Consider the following 16,253-nt stretch of genomic DNA (forward strand, 5'->3'; position numbering starts at 1 on the left):
ACCACATCATGCAGTGTAAGGGACAGAGCGGAGCTGCCACCACATCATGCAGTGTAAGGGACAGAGCGGAGCTGCCGCCACACCATGCAGTGTAAGGGACAGAGCGGAGCTGCCACCACATCATACAGTGTAAGGGACAGAGCGGAGCTGCCACCACATCATGCAGTGTAACGGACAGAGCGGAGCTGCCACCACATCATGCAGTGTAAGGGACAGAGCGGAGCTGCCACCACATCATGCAGTGTAAGGGACAGAGCGGAGCTGCCACCACACCATGCAGTGTAAGGGACAGGGCGGAGCTGTCGCCACACCATGCAGTGTAAGGGACAGAGCAGAGCTGCCACCACATCATGCAGTGTAAGGGACAGAGCAGAGCTGCTGCACATGCCCAGTGTACCAGCTTCTTCTACCACATTTACTGTATGTGTGGATCTGAGCCCTCAAACATCGCACTGGACCAGAGAGCAGCTACCAGGAGGAAGAGACAGGAGCCTTACCATGAAGTGGGAGATTGTGAGCTTAGTGCAGTACTGGTGCTATTATGTTTGTATATTTATATATTATGATATGTTTAAACTTTTCCTATTTAAATGTTTGAAACAGCCTATAGTATAAATCATCTGTACTGTTAAATATTAATACTGTATTCCATACTATATCCAGTGTATAAAAATACCAATTTTTAGGACTGTTACCACTAACCCGGACTCCCGTACTTGCTCCAATGTGCTGCAGAGTGGGAGATTTTGGATTACATTTGGAAACCCCCCTCTAAAAATGGTACAGGTATCCGCGTCCCCTCGCGGGCTTCACAGGTATCCGCGTCCGCTCGCCACACTATATAAAATCAACTCCACGCCAACGTGGATAGTAGGGGTATGAAAACGTTGGAGGATGCGTACCGTCAATAGTGGGGTGGCGTTAACAATGGGGGGGGGGGGGCATTAAACATACTTTTTAACCATATTCAATGTGAAATGGGCCATATTGGCCCATTTCACATTGTCACCTATGTAAAATCGGGTTGACCCGCGACCGACGCGATCAACCCGATTTTCACTTTAAAATAATTTAACATTGTTCCCTATGGGAAAATCGCGTTGATCGTGTTGATCATGTCGGTCGCATCGCGGCCCCTTATTAGGGGCCGCGATGGACGCGATCAACCCGATTTTGTCTTTCGCCGGCAAATTAGCTGGTGATTGACACAAAATCGGGTCCATCGCGTTGATTGTATGCCTTAAGTGCGTTAAAGTTAGGGCATACAATTAACGAGATGGGCGCCGTGCTAGGAAACAAGTACCAAAAAAAACCCAACTTTTTTTTTTTACATGAGGACAGGAATCATCTCCAACAAGAGCTGTAGTGGAACTGTGCATTCTGGGATTTGTAGTGCTGAAAGAGGGTGGACAGTCTCCAAGGGTACTACTATGCACAAGGCGCGTCCGGTACCTCTTCTCTCTCCTCTCTATGGTCCCAGCCGTGTCACGTGATCAGCGGTTGCCGGAAGTGATCGCGGCCTCAGACGCTCCGGGCCCCCGGAGGAGCTGCGAGAGGCTGGGGGACATGTCCAGAAAGCAGGGCGTCCGCTCCCGGCCCGGGAAGAAGGCCGAGGTGGAACGGAAGAGGGACGAGAGAGCGGCGCGCCGGGCGCTGGCTAAGGAGCGCAAGAACCGGGCGGGGGAAGGCGACGACGACTCGGAGGAGTTCGTCAGTTTCGCGAACCAGCTGCAGGTGCTGGGTCTCCGACTGCGGGAGGTACCGGGAGACGGGTGAGTTTCTGGGAACACGGAGAGGCTTACATCCGACATGTTACTACACCTAACCGCCATCTTGATACTCATCATGTATAGGGAATGGCAACTCATAACGGCGCCATCTTGGTACACTCATCATGTATAGAGTAGCTCTGTCCGGCGCCATCTTGGTACACTCATCATGTATAGAGTAGCTCTGTCCGGGGCCATCTTGGTACACTCATCATGTATAGGGTAGCTCTGTCCGGGGCCATCTTGATACGCTCATCATGTATAGGGTAGCTCTGTCCGGGGCCATCTTGGTACACTCATCATGTATAGGGTAGCTCTGACCGGGGCCATCTTGGTACACTCATCATGTATAGAGTAGCTCTGTCCAGGGCCATCTTGGTACACTCATCATGTATAGGGTAGCTCTGTCCAGGGCCATCTTGGTACACTCATCATGTATAGAGTAGCTCTGTCCGGGCCATCTTGGTACACTCATCATGTATAGGGTAGCTCTGACCGGGGCCATCTTGGTACACTCATCATGTATAGAGTAGCTCTGACCGGGGCCATCTTGGTACACTCATCATGTATAGAGTAGCTCTGACCGGGGCCATCTTGGTACACTCATCATGTATAGAGTAGCTCTGTCCGGGGCCATCTTGGTACACTCATCATGTATAGAGTAGCTCTGTCCGGGGCCATCTTGGTACACTCATCATGTATAGAGTAGCTCTGTCCGGGGCCATCTTGGTACACTCATCATGTATAGAGTGGCTCTGTCCGGGGCCATCTTGGTACACTCATCATGTATAGAGTGGCTCTGACCGGGGCCATCTTGGTACACTCATCATGTATAGAGTAGCTCTGTCCGGGGCCATCTTGGTACACTCATCATGTATAGAGTAGCTCTGACCGGGGCCATCTTGGTACACTCATCATGTATAGAGTAGCTCTGACCGGGGCCATCTTGGTACACTCATCATGTATAGAGTAGCTCTGACCGGGGCCATCTTGGTACACTCATCATGTATAGAGTAGCTCTGACCGGGGCCATCTTGGTACACTCATCATGTATAGAGTAGCTCTGTCCGGGCCATCTTGGTACACTCATCATGTATAGAGTGGCTCTGTCCGGGGCCATCTTGGTACACTCATCATGTATAGAGTAGCTCTGTCCGGGCCATCTTGGTACACTCATCATGTATAGAGTAGCTCTGTTCGGCGCCATCTTGGTACACTCATCATGTATAGGGTAGCTCTGTTCGGGCCATCTTGGTACACTCATCATGTATAGAGTAGCTCTGTCCGGGGCCATCTTGGTACACTCGTCATGTATAGAGTAGCTCTGACCGGGGCCATCTTGGTACACTCGTCATGTATAGAGTAGCTCTGACCGGGGCCATCTTGGTACACTCGTCATGTATAGAGTAGCTCTGACCGGGGCCATCTTGGTACACTCATCATGTATAGAGTAGCTCTGACCGGGGCCATCTTGGTACACTCATCATGTATAGAGTAGCTCTGACCGGGGCCATCTTGGTACACTCATCATGTATAGAGTAGCTCTGACCGGGGCCATCTTGGTACACTCATCATGTATAGAGTAGCTCTGACCGGGGCCATCTTGGTACACTCATCATGTATAGAGTAGCTCTGTCCGGGGCCATCTTGGTACACTCGTCATGTATAGAGTAGCTCTGTCCGGGGCCATCTTGGTACACGTCATGTATAGAGTAGCTCTGTCCGGGGCCATCTTGGTACACTCGTCATGTATAGAGTAGCTCTGTCCGGGGCCATCTTGGTACACTCGTCATGTATAGAGTAGCTCTCACCGGGGCCATCTTGGTACACTCGTCATGTATAGAGTAGCTCTGACCGGGGCCATCTTGGTACACTCGTCATGTATAGAGTAGCTCTGACCGGGGCCATCTTGGTACACTCGTCATGTATAGAGTAGCTCTGACCGGGGCCATCTTGGTACACTCGTCATGTATAGAGTAGCTCTGACCGGGGCCATCTTGGTACACTCATCGTGTATAGAGTAGCTCTGACCGGGGCCATCTTGGTAAACACTGAAACATTCTGTGCAGATAACTTTTTTTTTTTTTTTACCACCTGTAGGATAATGCAGAAAATATACTATAATCACATAACAGATCCTAACTCAGCCAGCACTTTACATTGATTAAACCTGTATAATTTGGTTTTGTGTGTGTGCCATACTCTGACGAACTGCGCGTTTCTTGTTCTACTGAATACATGTCACTCGCTAGTCAGGAGCGGTTGGCAGTGTGCAATAGACATTAGCGCTAAGGAGCCAGGAACCAGAAGCTGCATGTTACTGGTAACCCAGTCATCCCGTGTGTCCTGTCTGCCCCCAGAAACTGCTTGTTTAGAGCCCTGGGAGACCAGTTGGAGGGACATTCCAGGAACCACCTGAGGCTCCGGCAAGAGACGGTGAACTACATGGTGAAGCACCGCGACGACTTTGAGCCCTTTGTGGAGGACGATATTCCCTTTGACCGACATGGTAAGAGACCAGGTGACCAGAGCAGGATGCTGACCTGACTCAGTCTGATGGCACCAGTGTCTTTTAATGTCTCTCTTCTCGTAGTTTCTAACTTGGCGCAGCCCGGTACGTTCGCTGGTAACGATGCCATAGTGGCATTTGCTCGCAGTAGCAGTGTGAACGTGGTCATTCACCAGCTCAATAATCCGCTGTGGCAGGTAATGGTGCTGTTCATACTGGGATAACCAGGGATTTCTTCCATGCCTCTGTTATATGTATTACACCTGCTCAATCATTACATTTTATCTGCAAATTGTCATAATTATCCTCTATTTTTATGGGGCCTCAAGGATGTGTAGCAAGTTACAAAGTGCACAAGTCAAAAACATACAGAACATAGGGTTAGGATGAGAGCTTAGACTGTATAGGGGAGGGACAGACAGATGGGTGACCCAGAGGAGACAGTGAGCGAGGAGCATAGAGGGGTGGGATAGGATGAGAGCTTACACTGTATAGGGGAAGGACAGATAGACAGGGGTGACACAGAGGAGACAGTGAGCGAGGAGCATAGAGCGGTGGGTTAGGATGAGAGCTTACACTCTATAGGGGAGGGACAGACAGGGGTGACACAGAGGAGACAGTGAGTGAGGAGCATAGAGCGGGGGGTTAGGATGAGAGCTTACACTCTATAGGGGAGGGACAGACAGACAGGGGTGACACAGAGGAGACAGTGAGTGAGGAGCATAGAGCGGTGGGTTAGGATGAGAGCTTACACTCTATAGGGGAGGGACAGACAGGGGTGACACAGAGGAGACAGTGAGTGAGGAGCATAGAGCGGTGGGTTAGGATGAGAGCTTACACACTGTATAGGGGAGGGACAGACAGGGGTGACACAGAGGAGACAGTGAGCGAGGAGCATAGAGCGGCGGGTTAGGATGAGAGCTTACACTCTATAGGGGAGGGACAGACAGGAGTGTCACAGAGGAGACAGTGAGTGAGGAGCATAGAGCGGTGGGTTAGGATGAGGGCTTACACGCTATAGGGGACAGACAGACAGGGGTGACACAGAGGAGACAGTGAGCGAGGAGCATAGAGCGGTGGGTTAGGATGAGAGTTTACACTGTATAGGGGAAGGACAGATAGACAGGGGTGACACAGAGGAGACAGTGAGCGAGGAGCATAGAGCGGGGGGGTTAGGATGAGAGCTTACACTCTATAGGGGAGGGACAGAGGAGACAGTGAGTGAGGAGCATAGAGCGGTGGGTTAGGATGAGAGCTTACACTGTATAGGGGAAGGACAGATAGACAGGGGTGACACAGAGGAGACAGTGAGCGAGGAGCATAGAGCGGGGGATTAGGATGAGAGCTTACACTCTATAGGGGACAGACAGACAGGGGTGACACAGAGGAGACAGTGAGCGAGGGGCATAGAGCGGTGGGATAGGATGAGAGCTTACACTCTATAGGGGACAGACAGACAGGGGTGACACAGAGGAGACAGTGAGCGAGGAGCATAGAGCTGGGGGTTAGGAGGAGAGCTTACACTCTATAGGGGAGGGACAGACAGATGGGTGACACAGAGGAGACAGTGAGTGAGGAGCATAGAGCTGGGGGTTAGGATGAGAGCTTACACTCTATAGGGGAGGGACAGACAGACAGGGGTGACACAGAGGAGACAGCGAGCGAGGAGCATAGAGCTGGGGGTTAGGATGAGAGCTTACACTCTATAGGGGAGGGACAGACAGGGGTGACACAGAGGAGACAGTGAGCGAGGATCACAGAGCGGTGGGTTAGGATGAGAGCTTACACTGTATAGGGGAGGGACAGACAGACAGGGGTGACACAGAGGAGACAGTGAGTGAGGAGCATAGAGCGGTGGGTTAGGATGAGAGCTTACATCTATAGGGGAGGGACAGACAGGGGTGACACAGAGGAGACAGTGAGCGAGGAGCATAGAGCGGGGGGTTAGGATGAGAGCTTACACTCTATAGGGGAGGGACAGACAGGGGTGACACAGAGGAGACAGTGAGTGAGGATCACAGAGCGGTGGGTTAGCATGAGAGCTTACACTCTATAGGGGAGGGACAGACAGGGGTGACACAGAGGAGACAGTGAGCGAGGAGCATAGAGCGGTGGGTTAGGATGAGAGCTTACACTCTATAGGGGAGGGACAGCCAGGGGTGACACAGATGAGACAGTGAGTGAGGAGCATAGAGCGGTGGGTTAGGATGAGAGCTTACACACTGTATAGGGGAGGGACAGACAGACAGGGGTGACACAGAGGAGACAGTGAGCGAGGAGCATAGAGCGGCGGGTTAGGATGAGAGCTTACACTCTATAGGGGAGGGACAGACAGGAGTGTCACAGAGGAGACAGTGAGTGAGGAGCATAGAGCGGTGGGTTAGGATGAGGGCTTACACGCTATAGGGGACAGACAGACAGGGGTGACACAGAGGAGACAGTGAGCGAGGAGCATAGAGCGGTGGGTTAGGATGAGAGTTTACACTGTATAGGGGAAGGACAGATAGACAGGGGTGACACAGAGGAGACAGTGAGCGAGGAGCATAGAGCGGGGGGGTTAGGATGAGAGCTTACACTATAGGGGAGGGACAGAGGAGACAGTGAGTGAGGAGCATAGAGCGGTGGGTTAGGATGAGAGCTTACACTCTATAGGGGAGGGACAGACAGGGGTGACACAGAGGAGACAGTGAGTGAGGAGCATAGAGCGGCGGGTTAGGATGAGAGCTTACACTCTATAGGGGAGGGACAGACAGACGGGTGAGACAGAGGAGACAGTGTGTGAGGAGCATAGAGCGGTGGGTTAGGATGAGAGCTTACACTGTATAGGGGAAGGACAGATAGACAGGGGTGACACAGAGGAGACAGTGAGTGAGGAGCATAGAGCTGGGGGTTAGGATGAGAGCTTACACTCTATAGGGGAGGGACAGACAGACAGGGGTGACACAGAGGAGACAGCGAGCGAGGAGCATAGAGCTGGGGGTTAGGATGAGAGCTTAGACTGTATAGGGGAGGGACAGACAGACAGGGGTGACCCAGAGGAGACAGTGAGTGAGGAGCATAGAGCGGTGGGTTAGGATGAGAGCTTACACTGTATAGGGGAGGGACAGACAGGGGTGACACAGAGGAGACAGTGAGCGAGGAGCATAGAGCGGTGGGTTAGGATGAGAGCTTACACTCTATAGGGGAGGGACAGACAGACAGGGGTGACACAGAGGAGACAGTGAGCGAGGAGCATAGAGCGGTGGGTTAGGATGAGAGCTTACACTCTATAGGGGAGGGACAGACAGGGGTGACACAGAGGAGACAGTGAGCGAGGAGCATAGAGCGGTGGGTTAGGATGACAGCTTACACTGTATAGGGGAGGGACAGACAGACAGGGGTGACACAGAGGAGACAGTGAGTGAGGAGCATAGAGCGGTGGGTTAGGGTGAGAGCTTACACTCTATAGGGAAGGGACAGACAGACAGGGGTGACACAGAGGAGACAGTGAGCGAGGAGCATAGAGCGGTGGGTTAGGATGAGAGCTTACACTCTATAGGGGAGGGACAGACAGGGGTGACACAGAGGAGACAGTGAGCGAGGAGCATAGAGCGGTGGGTTAGGATGACAGCTTACACTGTATAGGGGAGGGACAGACAGGGGTGACACAGAGGAGACAGTGAGCGAGGAGCATAGAGAGGTGGGTTAGGGTGAGAGCTTACACTCTATAGGGAAGGGACAGACAGACAGGGGTGACACAGAGGAGACAGTGAGCGAGGAGCATAGAGCGGTGGGTTAGGATGAGAGCTTACACTCTATAGGGGAGGGACAGACAGGGGTGACACAGAGGAGACAGTGAGCGAGGAGCATAGAGCGGTGGGTTAGGATGACAGCTTACACTGTATAGGGGAGGGACAGACAGACAGGGGTGACACAGAGGAGACAGTGAGTGAGGAGCATAGAGCGGTGGGTTAGGATGACCGCTTACACTCTATAGGGGAGGGACAGATGGGTGACACAGTGGAGAGAGACAGTGAGAGGTTGGTTTGGAAGAGAGCTTCCTCCCTAAAGGCTGGGGGGCAGACAGACAGGGTACACAGAGAGGATAGACACTGACTGAGGAGCTGGGTGGGAAATTGAACCCAGGGCCTCTATGCTGGTAAATGTATGCTAACCATTGTGCTACTGTGCACCAGTATGCTAACCATTGTGCTACTGTGCACCAAATTTAGTTGAAATTACATTGTCTGCAGTTGAATCTCGTTCCAAGGCTTGTGGTGTTATAAAAACCGTTACAAAGTTAATTATTGGCATCATTAAATACTGTGAAATTCTGGATATTTCTGCCCATTGTAACAATAGATTGCACTTGAACAGAACTTGGTTAACAGTAGAGATTATACGTCCTCTCTGTGATGTCGGTCTCCCTCAGAGGCATAGATCCCGCAGTTGGCCAGCTTCCATGTGTTTGTGGTGCTAGCTGTCTGCCAATGCACACATTGCTGGTAATTACAGAGAAATGTCATGTTTGCTCCGCTTTCTCTGTCCCTGCAGATCCGAGGCTCTGATAAGCCCAATGTCCGGGAGCTGCACATTGCTTACCGCTACGGAGAGCACTATGACAGCGTCCGCCGGATCAATGACAACACAGAGACATCGGCCAACGTGCAGACAGAGGTGAACCGTTGTAATTGACCGATACCGTTATATTCTGCACATAGGACACATTGTTTGCCTTTGCTTCTAGTGTCGCAAAAATGTTTCTTGTGTCGACTTAGACCATGTCGACCTTCTTCATGTGTCAGCCTTTTCCCATAAATTATTCCTGCTTATTTCCAGAAGGGGTTCTCCAGGAATAGCCTGGGCTTTCCGAGTCAATGATACAGCCTGGAAGGGAATTGGAAGCAAATGTGTGTTGTTGTTTTATTTGCAATAAGTCCCGATAAATACTTTGTGATTTGTACTTCAGCGTTAATCCACCTCTCCGAAACCTTAATCGTAGGTTTTCTATATAAAATCTACCGTTGGAATAATGGGGTCTATCCTATTAACCCCGAAGGGTGCGGATGATTCGCGAGTTGCAAATCATCACGACATCGGGCACACCTAACGGCAGCCGAATTCGCACCTGAATGGCAACTTGCACCCTTTGGGGTTCATAGGATCGACCCCAATGTGTGGTTTTTTTTTTTTGGATGCATGAATGCGTATTAGCCCAAGTTGCAGCATTTTTGGAAAATAGACGACCTACCAGTGGTTTCTGCACTTCTGAGACTCAGGCCAATGAGAGTCTGGGGACGGGCTTAGCAGATGCACTGTGTACAGGGGGCTGCTAAGCACATACAAACATACATGTGACGGTGTACAGGGGATTGGGCAGAGGCACTGTGTACAAGGGGCTGCTAAGCACATACAAACATACATGTGACGGTGTACAGGGGATTGGGCAGGTGCACTGTGTACAGGGGGCTGCTAAGCACATACAAACATACATGTGAAGGTGTACAGGGGATTGGGCAGAGGCACTGTGTACAGTGGGCTGCTAAGCACATATAAACATACATGTGACGGTGTACAGGGGGTACACCGTCACATGTATGTTTATATGTGCTTAGCAGCCCACTGTACACAGTGCCTCTGCCCAATCCCCTGTACACCGTCACATGTATGTTTATATGTGTTTAGCAGCCCCCCCGTGGTCATCGCTGCAACCCACCCACCACAGTATAGAAGTCTGCCCCTATGTTTGCTGACACCAAGATGGGGGAGATCAGGGTATTAGCATGTTAAGTATCTTCTGCCATTCACTCTGCTAGAATTCCTAAGGATCTACATAATGTGGAAGTAATGGCACAGGCTGAGTATCCGTTATCCAAATATCCGTTATCCAAATTATTCCGAAAACCATACATTCCAAAAAGTGAGGGGGGGGGGGGGATTCATGCATAAAGCCCTTCTGGGGACATCTGTAATGGCGGTATTGGGGATATGATATGTAACTGGCACTACTGGGGACATGGAACTGGCACTACTGGTGACATGGAACTGGCACTACTGGGGACATGGAACTGGCACTACTGGGGACATGATTTGTAACTGGCACTACTGGGGATATGATTTGTAACTGGCACTACTGGGGACATCTAACTGGCACCACTGGGGATATGATATGTAACTGGCACTACTGGGGACATGGAACTGGCACTACTGGGGACATGGAACTGGCACTACTGGGGACATGGAACTGGCACTACTGGGGACATGATTTGTAACTGGCACTACTGGGGATATGATTTGTAACTGGCACTACTGGGGACATCTAACTGGCACCACTGGGGATATGATATGTAACTGGCACTACTGGTGACATGTAACTGGCACTATATATGTGCATGAAAACTATTGCTTGGCATTCACATTCAGTGCCTGAGATTGTACACAAACTTTGTTTCATGCACAAAAAATATATTTGTGTGTATTTCATGTGTTTGATGTGTTTGTACAACATAAATGCAAGATACATCAATGAAATATAAAAATATTCTAAAATACAGAATATTCTGTTCTCCAAAATTCTTCTGGTCCCGAGCATTTTGGATAAAGGACACTCAACCTGTACCACTGAATGTGTCGGTGTAAGATGGATGATTTCTAGGCATGTAGCAGTTTATACTGTACAACCGTTTAACTGGAAAGGGTGGAGCTTAGTTACATCCTCGCGTTCCCGCAGTGCTGTCATCAAGCCCCGCCCCCATGTGGATCCAATCGGCATGTTGAATCCCTGCGGTTCTAAGTCCCACAGCCATGGGCATACGATTTTATGTTGAAATCACTGCTCTATATTTCCGCCCTCTGTTTCAGTGCTGCTCCTGTCTGTAGATACTTACTGTCATTGTCACCCATGTGCAGATGCTTTCCAAGGACGAGTCCAATCGGAAGGGCAAACAGAAGTCCGCTCAGCCGGATCAGGGGGATGCAGTGCAGAAAGTGCAGAACGCCACGGGATGCACGGTAACATACTGTGTGCCTACACTAGCAATAAAACTTGTTGTGAATAAAAAGACTCCTCGCGAATGATTAATGACGCTCCAGCTCCCAACTGCCATTTCAGACAGGCGCTGATCATGAGGCAGCAGCTCATTGGCTGAAACTCCATTTATCATATGCAAGTTTTATCACTTGTTAATAATTGAGCCCCTAAGGCTCACTACATAGATCTGCTCAATTGCAATGCTGATTATATAACTAGCTCCATGTAGTTTGAAATTTCATAGTTGTTTTGCAGGTTCATATAGAACAATGGGTAGGGTGTTTTACTGGCATGCCACAGATTATGGGTTTGAATCCTGGGTATGGCAATATATTGAAATGTGTTATTGTAACTGAGTAACAAAGAGCTGTGAAGTTAAATGTGTGACTGGTATACAGAGGATTTGTAACCGTATGCATTTTCTTGCAGTGTTTTATAAATGTGTGTGGCTGGGGGCAAAAGTGGTGTGTGTGTGTGTATCATAGCATGGGCAGTTTTGTCATACCCATCCCCCAACAAGGCTTGTCTTCTGTCCCTAGTGAATAAATGGGCAGGGGAACCAATGCTCTTTCTGGCACAGGGACCCAAAAAGTCTAGCTCCCAGGTCTGTGACCTTATGATTGTTGAACTGTTGTCCATCAGCCATACAGATACTGTGTTCCTATTGCCCATCAGTCATACAGATACTGTGTTCCTATTGCCCATCAGTCATACAGATACTGTGTTCCTAGTGCCCATCAGCCATACAGATACTGTGTTCCTAGTGCCCATCAGCCATACAGATACTGTGTTCCTAGTGCCCATCAGCCATACAGATACTGTGTTCCTAGTGTCCATCAGCCATACAGATACTGTGTTCCTAGTGCCCATCAGCCATACAGATACTGTGTTCCTAGTGCCCATCAGCCATACAGATACTGTGTTCCTATTGCCCATCAGCCATACAGATACTGTGTTCCTAGTGCCCATCAGCCATACAGATACTGTGTTCCTAGTGCCCATCAGCCATACAGATACTGTGTTCCTATTGCCCATCAGCCATACAGATACTGTGTTCCTATTGCCCATCAGCCATACAGATACTGTGTTCCTATTGCCCATCAGCCATACAGATACTGTGTTCCTAGTGTCCATCAGCCATACAGATACTGTGTTCCTATTGCCCATCAGCCATACAGATACTGTGTTCCTATTGCCCATCAGCCATACAGATATTGTGTTCCTATTGCCCATCAGCCATACAGATACTGTGTTCCTATTGCCCATCAGCCATACAGATACTGTGTTCCTAGTGCCCATCAGCCATACAGATACTGTGTTCCTAGTGTCCATCAGCCATACAGATACTGTGTTCCTAGTGCCCATCAGCCATACAGATACTGTGTTCCTAGTGCCCATCAGCCATACAGATACTGTGTTCCTAGTGCCCATCAGCCATACAGATACTGTGTTCCTAGTGCCCATCAGCCATACAGATACTGTGTTCCTAGTGCCCATCAGCCATACAGATACTGTGTTCCTATTGCCCATCAGCCATACAGATACTGTGTTCCTATTGCCCGTCAGCCATACAGATACTGTGTTCCTATTGCCCGTCAGTCATACAGATACTGTGTTCCTATTGCCCGTCAGTCATACAGATACTGTGTTCCTAGTGCCCGTCAGTCATACAGATACTGTGTTCCTAGTGCCCGTCAGTCATACAGATACTGTGTTCCTAGTGCCCATCAGCCATACAGATACTGTGTTCCTAGTGCCCATCAGCCATACAGATACTGTGTTCCTAGTGTCCATCAGCCATACAGATACTGTGTTCCTAGTGCCCATCAGCCATACAGATACTGTGTTCCTAGTGTCCGTCAGCCATACAGATACTGTGTTCCTAGTGCCCGTCAGCCATACAGATACCGTGTTCCTAGTGTCCGTCAGCCATACAGATACCGTGTTCCTAGTGTCCATCAGCCATACAGATACTGTGTTCCTATTGCCCATCAGCCATACAGATACTGTGTTCCTATTGCCCGTCAGCCATACAGATACTGTGTTCCTAGTGTCCATCAGTCATACAGATACTGTGTTCCTATTGCCCGTCAGCCATACAGATACCGTGTTCCATTCTCACACTCTATCTGTATTTGCATTGTTTTCTATAAGGACGCCCGCCTCATCCTGCAGAGTTTGGAGGAAGAGAGCTTCGACATTGAGTCGGCCATCCATGTTATTCTGCAGATCCAGGAGCTGAAACAGATCGGTGAGTCTCTTCCCTCGTACAGCGGGGGACGTTACTGTACCATTGTACAGTTCTGCGGTAACAAGCCTTCTTTATTTATAATGAGCTGGAAGAGGCCTGGTGTTGGATTAGCAGCAAAGGAAGCTCGTCTGTAAGTGATCTCTGCGGTTCTTGTACAGAGCGTCAGGTGACCATTGGTCCTGCATTAGGCCTTTCACAGTGTGCGAAATGATCTATTGTCATCGGTAATGGGCAGACGGCTGAGTGTGCGATAGGTATGAGGCATAGTTAATGAGGATTGCCCAAAAGTAGAGCGCCCTTCTATGTGGAACATTTAGTCCTGCGATTTAGTAATTGTGTAGGTAAGTGTGTACGCTATATTTCTCCTGGGAAGAGAATGGAGCCGCGATAATACATTTTTCCGTCTGTCCTCAGCAGCTGACCATGCCGACTCTGCAGATGACGGGTGTCAGCGCCCGCACACAAATGTATCTTCGGTCACTGATGACGGTGAAAGGTCACGTGACCAACAGAGATCAGAATGCACAGACACCTCCAGTAACCACAGCAGACAGCGCAGACCGGACGTGAACATCGCTCCGTCCGAGGGAGACTGCGCAGAGAAGAAAAACTCCCAGGAGGAGAACAGGGACCGGCAGAGCCAGAAGGTAAAAGCCTTCATCACTTGTATGTACTAAAGTTCTAGGGAACAGAGTTTCACCCCAATGTTCTTGTTGGTTGGATCCCCCAGGGGAGCAACAAGCAGCGGAAAGATCAGCAGAGACAGCAGAAGAAGAAACGCCAGGAGGAGAGACACCGGCAGAAGGTGCAGGAGCTGCGCAGTAATAACGTGGACAATAACCGGCAGGAGGACAGCGACCCCTCGTGTGGTGTAACGGTCATAAAGGCTTTCACGGCCCTCAATATTTGATGGTTACTGACTACCGCAGACTCCTTCGCCTAATGACTAGGGGATCATCGTCATCATCTTGCGTGACCCTTCATCTGCATCATCGCCTCTCGTTCAGCGAGGGCAGAAGAACAGATACGTCTGAATCCTCCTGTGCCTTGTGGTGTCCGCCTGGTCTTCCCTCCTCCGAGAATTGAGCAGTGTTTGTGGTTGCGGCTGTGACATCATACAGCTGTACACCAATCACCAATACTGTACCTGTATAACACGCATCCTGCTAGTGTCCGCCATGTTTTCCCTCCGCGTATTGAGCAGTGTCTGTGGTGGCGGCTGTGACATCATACAGCTGTACACCAATCACAGATACTGTACCTGTATAACACACATCCTGCTAGTGTCCGCCATGTCTTCCCTCCGCGTATTGTGCAGTGTCTGTGGTGGCGGCTGTGACATCATACAGCTGTATGCCAATCGCAGATACTGTACCTGTATAACACGCATCCTGCTAGTGTCCGCCATGTCTTCCCTCCGCGTATTGTGCAGTGTCTGTGGTGGCGGCTGTGACATCAAACAGCTGTACGCCAATCACCGATACTGTACCTGTATAACACACATCCTGCTAGTGTCCGCCATATCTTCCCTCCGCGTATTGAGCAGTGTTTGTGGTGGCGGCTGTGACATCATACAGCTGTACACCAATCACCGATACTGTACCTGTATAACGCATCCTGCTAGTGTCCGCCATGTCTTCCCTCCTCCGAGTATTGAGCAGTGTTTGTGGTGGCGGCTGTGACATCATACAGCTGTACACCAATCACAGATACTGTACCTGTATAACACACATCCTGCTAGTGTCCGCCATGTCTTCCCTCCGCGTATTGAGCAGTGATTGTGGTGGCGGCTGTGACATCATACAGCTGTACACCAATCACCGATACTGTACCTGTATAACACACATCCTGCTAGTGTCCGCCATGTCTTCCCTCCTCTAAGTATTGAGCAGTGTTTGTGGTGGCGGCTGTGACATCATACAGCCGTACACCAATCACCGATACTGTACCTGTATAACACACATCCTGCTAGTGTCCGCCATGTCTTCCCTCCGCGTATTGAGCAGTGTCTGTGGTGGCGGCTGTGACATCATACAGCTGTACGCAAATCACCGATACCGTACCTGTATAACACACATCCTGCTGGGCTGCAGGCTGTCACATCAGGAAGAATATATATTTTTAAATAAAGTTAATGTATAACAATGTTCTTTTTGTCATTTGCACAAACCCGATGTCTACAGGGAATAAGATCTGTTACCCCAAAGTTACAGATCTATTTATCCATCCATCAAGTACGTTACCCTCACCCCAAACTTCCCTAATAACTCCAGCATTTCCTCCCCTCTGTGCAGGCACAAGGGTTTGCAGTGGTAGGATTACACCGAGTTGCTGTCATTGCAGCATTTTCCCTGACACACAGTGACAATATGACGTTGGCACTGTAACCCAACCACTTGGAAGGCTTTCTGTGTAAACGCTGTATAAGAAGAGTATTTGACTGCACAGAGGGGAGTAATGGGAACATATGTAATATTCTGTGTAAATACATATGACCTTTGTGTCCGGTGCTGACAGACTCTCGGACCTTACTGTCTTTCAGTCTCCCCATTAATGTATAGGGTAGTGATTCCCACCAACAGGTTACCCAGTAGGTGCACAGGTGTAGTCATTAGTCACTGACACATTTTAACAGATCCACAGGTGGAACGAAGTTTCACTTGTGGTTCTGTGAGCAGACCTGGAAAACATGCACTGTTGAGATGAACCAAGAGC

General features: G+C 49.8%; 1 protein-coding gene across 2 annotated transcripts; it reads left to right on the forward strand.

Moving 5' to 3' along the window:
• Positions 1-1,460: 1,460 nt before the first annotated feature.
• OTUD3 (OTU deubiquitinase 3) lies at positions 1,461-15,683 on the forward strand. 2 transcript variants are annotated; one of them, XM_083161934.1, is made up of 8 exons: positions 1,461-1,772; positions 4,130-4,278; positions 4,363-4,475; positions 8,812-8,934; positions 11,167-11,268; positions 13,442-13,538; positions 13,953-14,185; positions 14,269-15,683. In XM_083161934.1, exons 1-8 carry the CDS (start codon positions 1,471-1,473, stop codon positions 14,446-14,448), a joined length of 1,299 nt encoding a protein of 432 aa, XP_083018060.1. In that variant the 5' UTR covers positions 1,461-1,470; the 3' UTR covers positions 14,449-15,683. The 2 variants fall into 2 exon arrangements, with proteins under 2 accessions (XP_083018060.1, XP_083018061.1); XM_083161935.1 differs by having other exon boundaries at positions 13,956-14,185.
• The last annotated feature ends 570 nt before the right edge of the window (positions 15,684-16,253 follow it).

This window comes from Crinia signifera, chromosome 19, assembly GCF_055691185.1.
Source record: "Crinia signifera chromosome 19, ASM5569118v1, whole genome shotgun sequence".
Lineage (NCBI taxonomy): Eukaryota > Metazoa > Chordata > Amphibia > Anura > Myobatrachidae > Crinia > Crinia signifera.

Bases quoted from the DNA above. Each gene is read 5' to 3' on its own strand.
- OTUD3 (XM_083161934.1), top strand. From the start codon at position 1,471: ATGGTCCCAGCCGTGTCACGTGATCAGCGGTTGCCGGAAGTGATCGCG. The intron at 13,539-13,952 runs GTGAGTCTCTTC...GTCTGTCCTCAG, and splicing joins CCAGGAGCTGAAACAGATCG to CAGCTGACCATGCCGACTCT. The intron at 14,186-14,268 runs GTAAAAGCCTTC...TGGATCCCCCAG, and splicing joins GGGACCGGCAGAGCCAGAAG to GGGAGCAACAAGCAGCGGAA.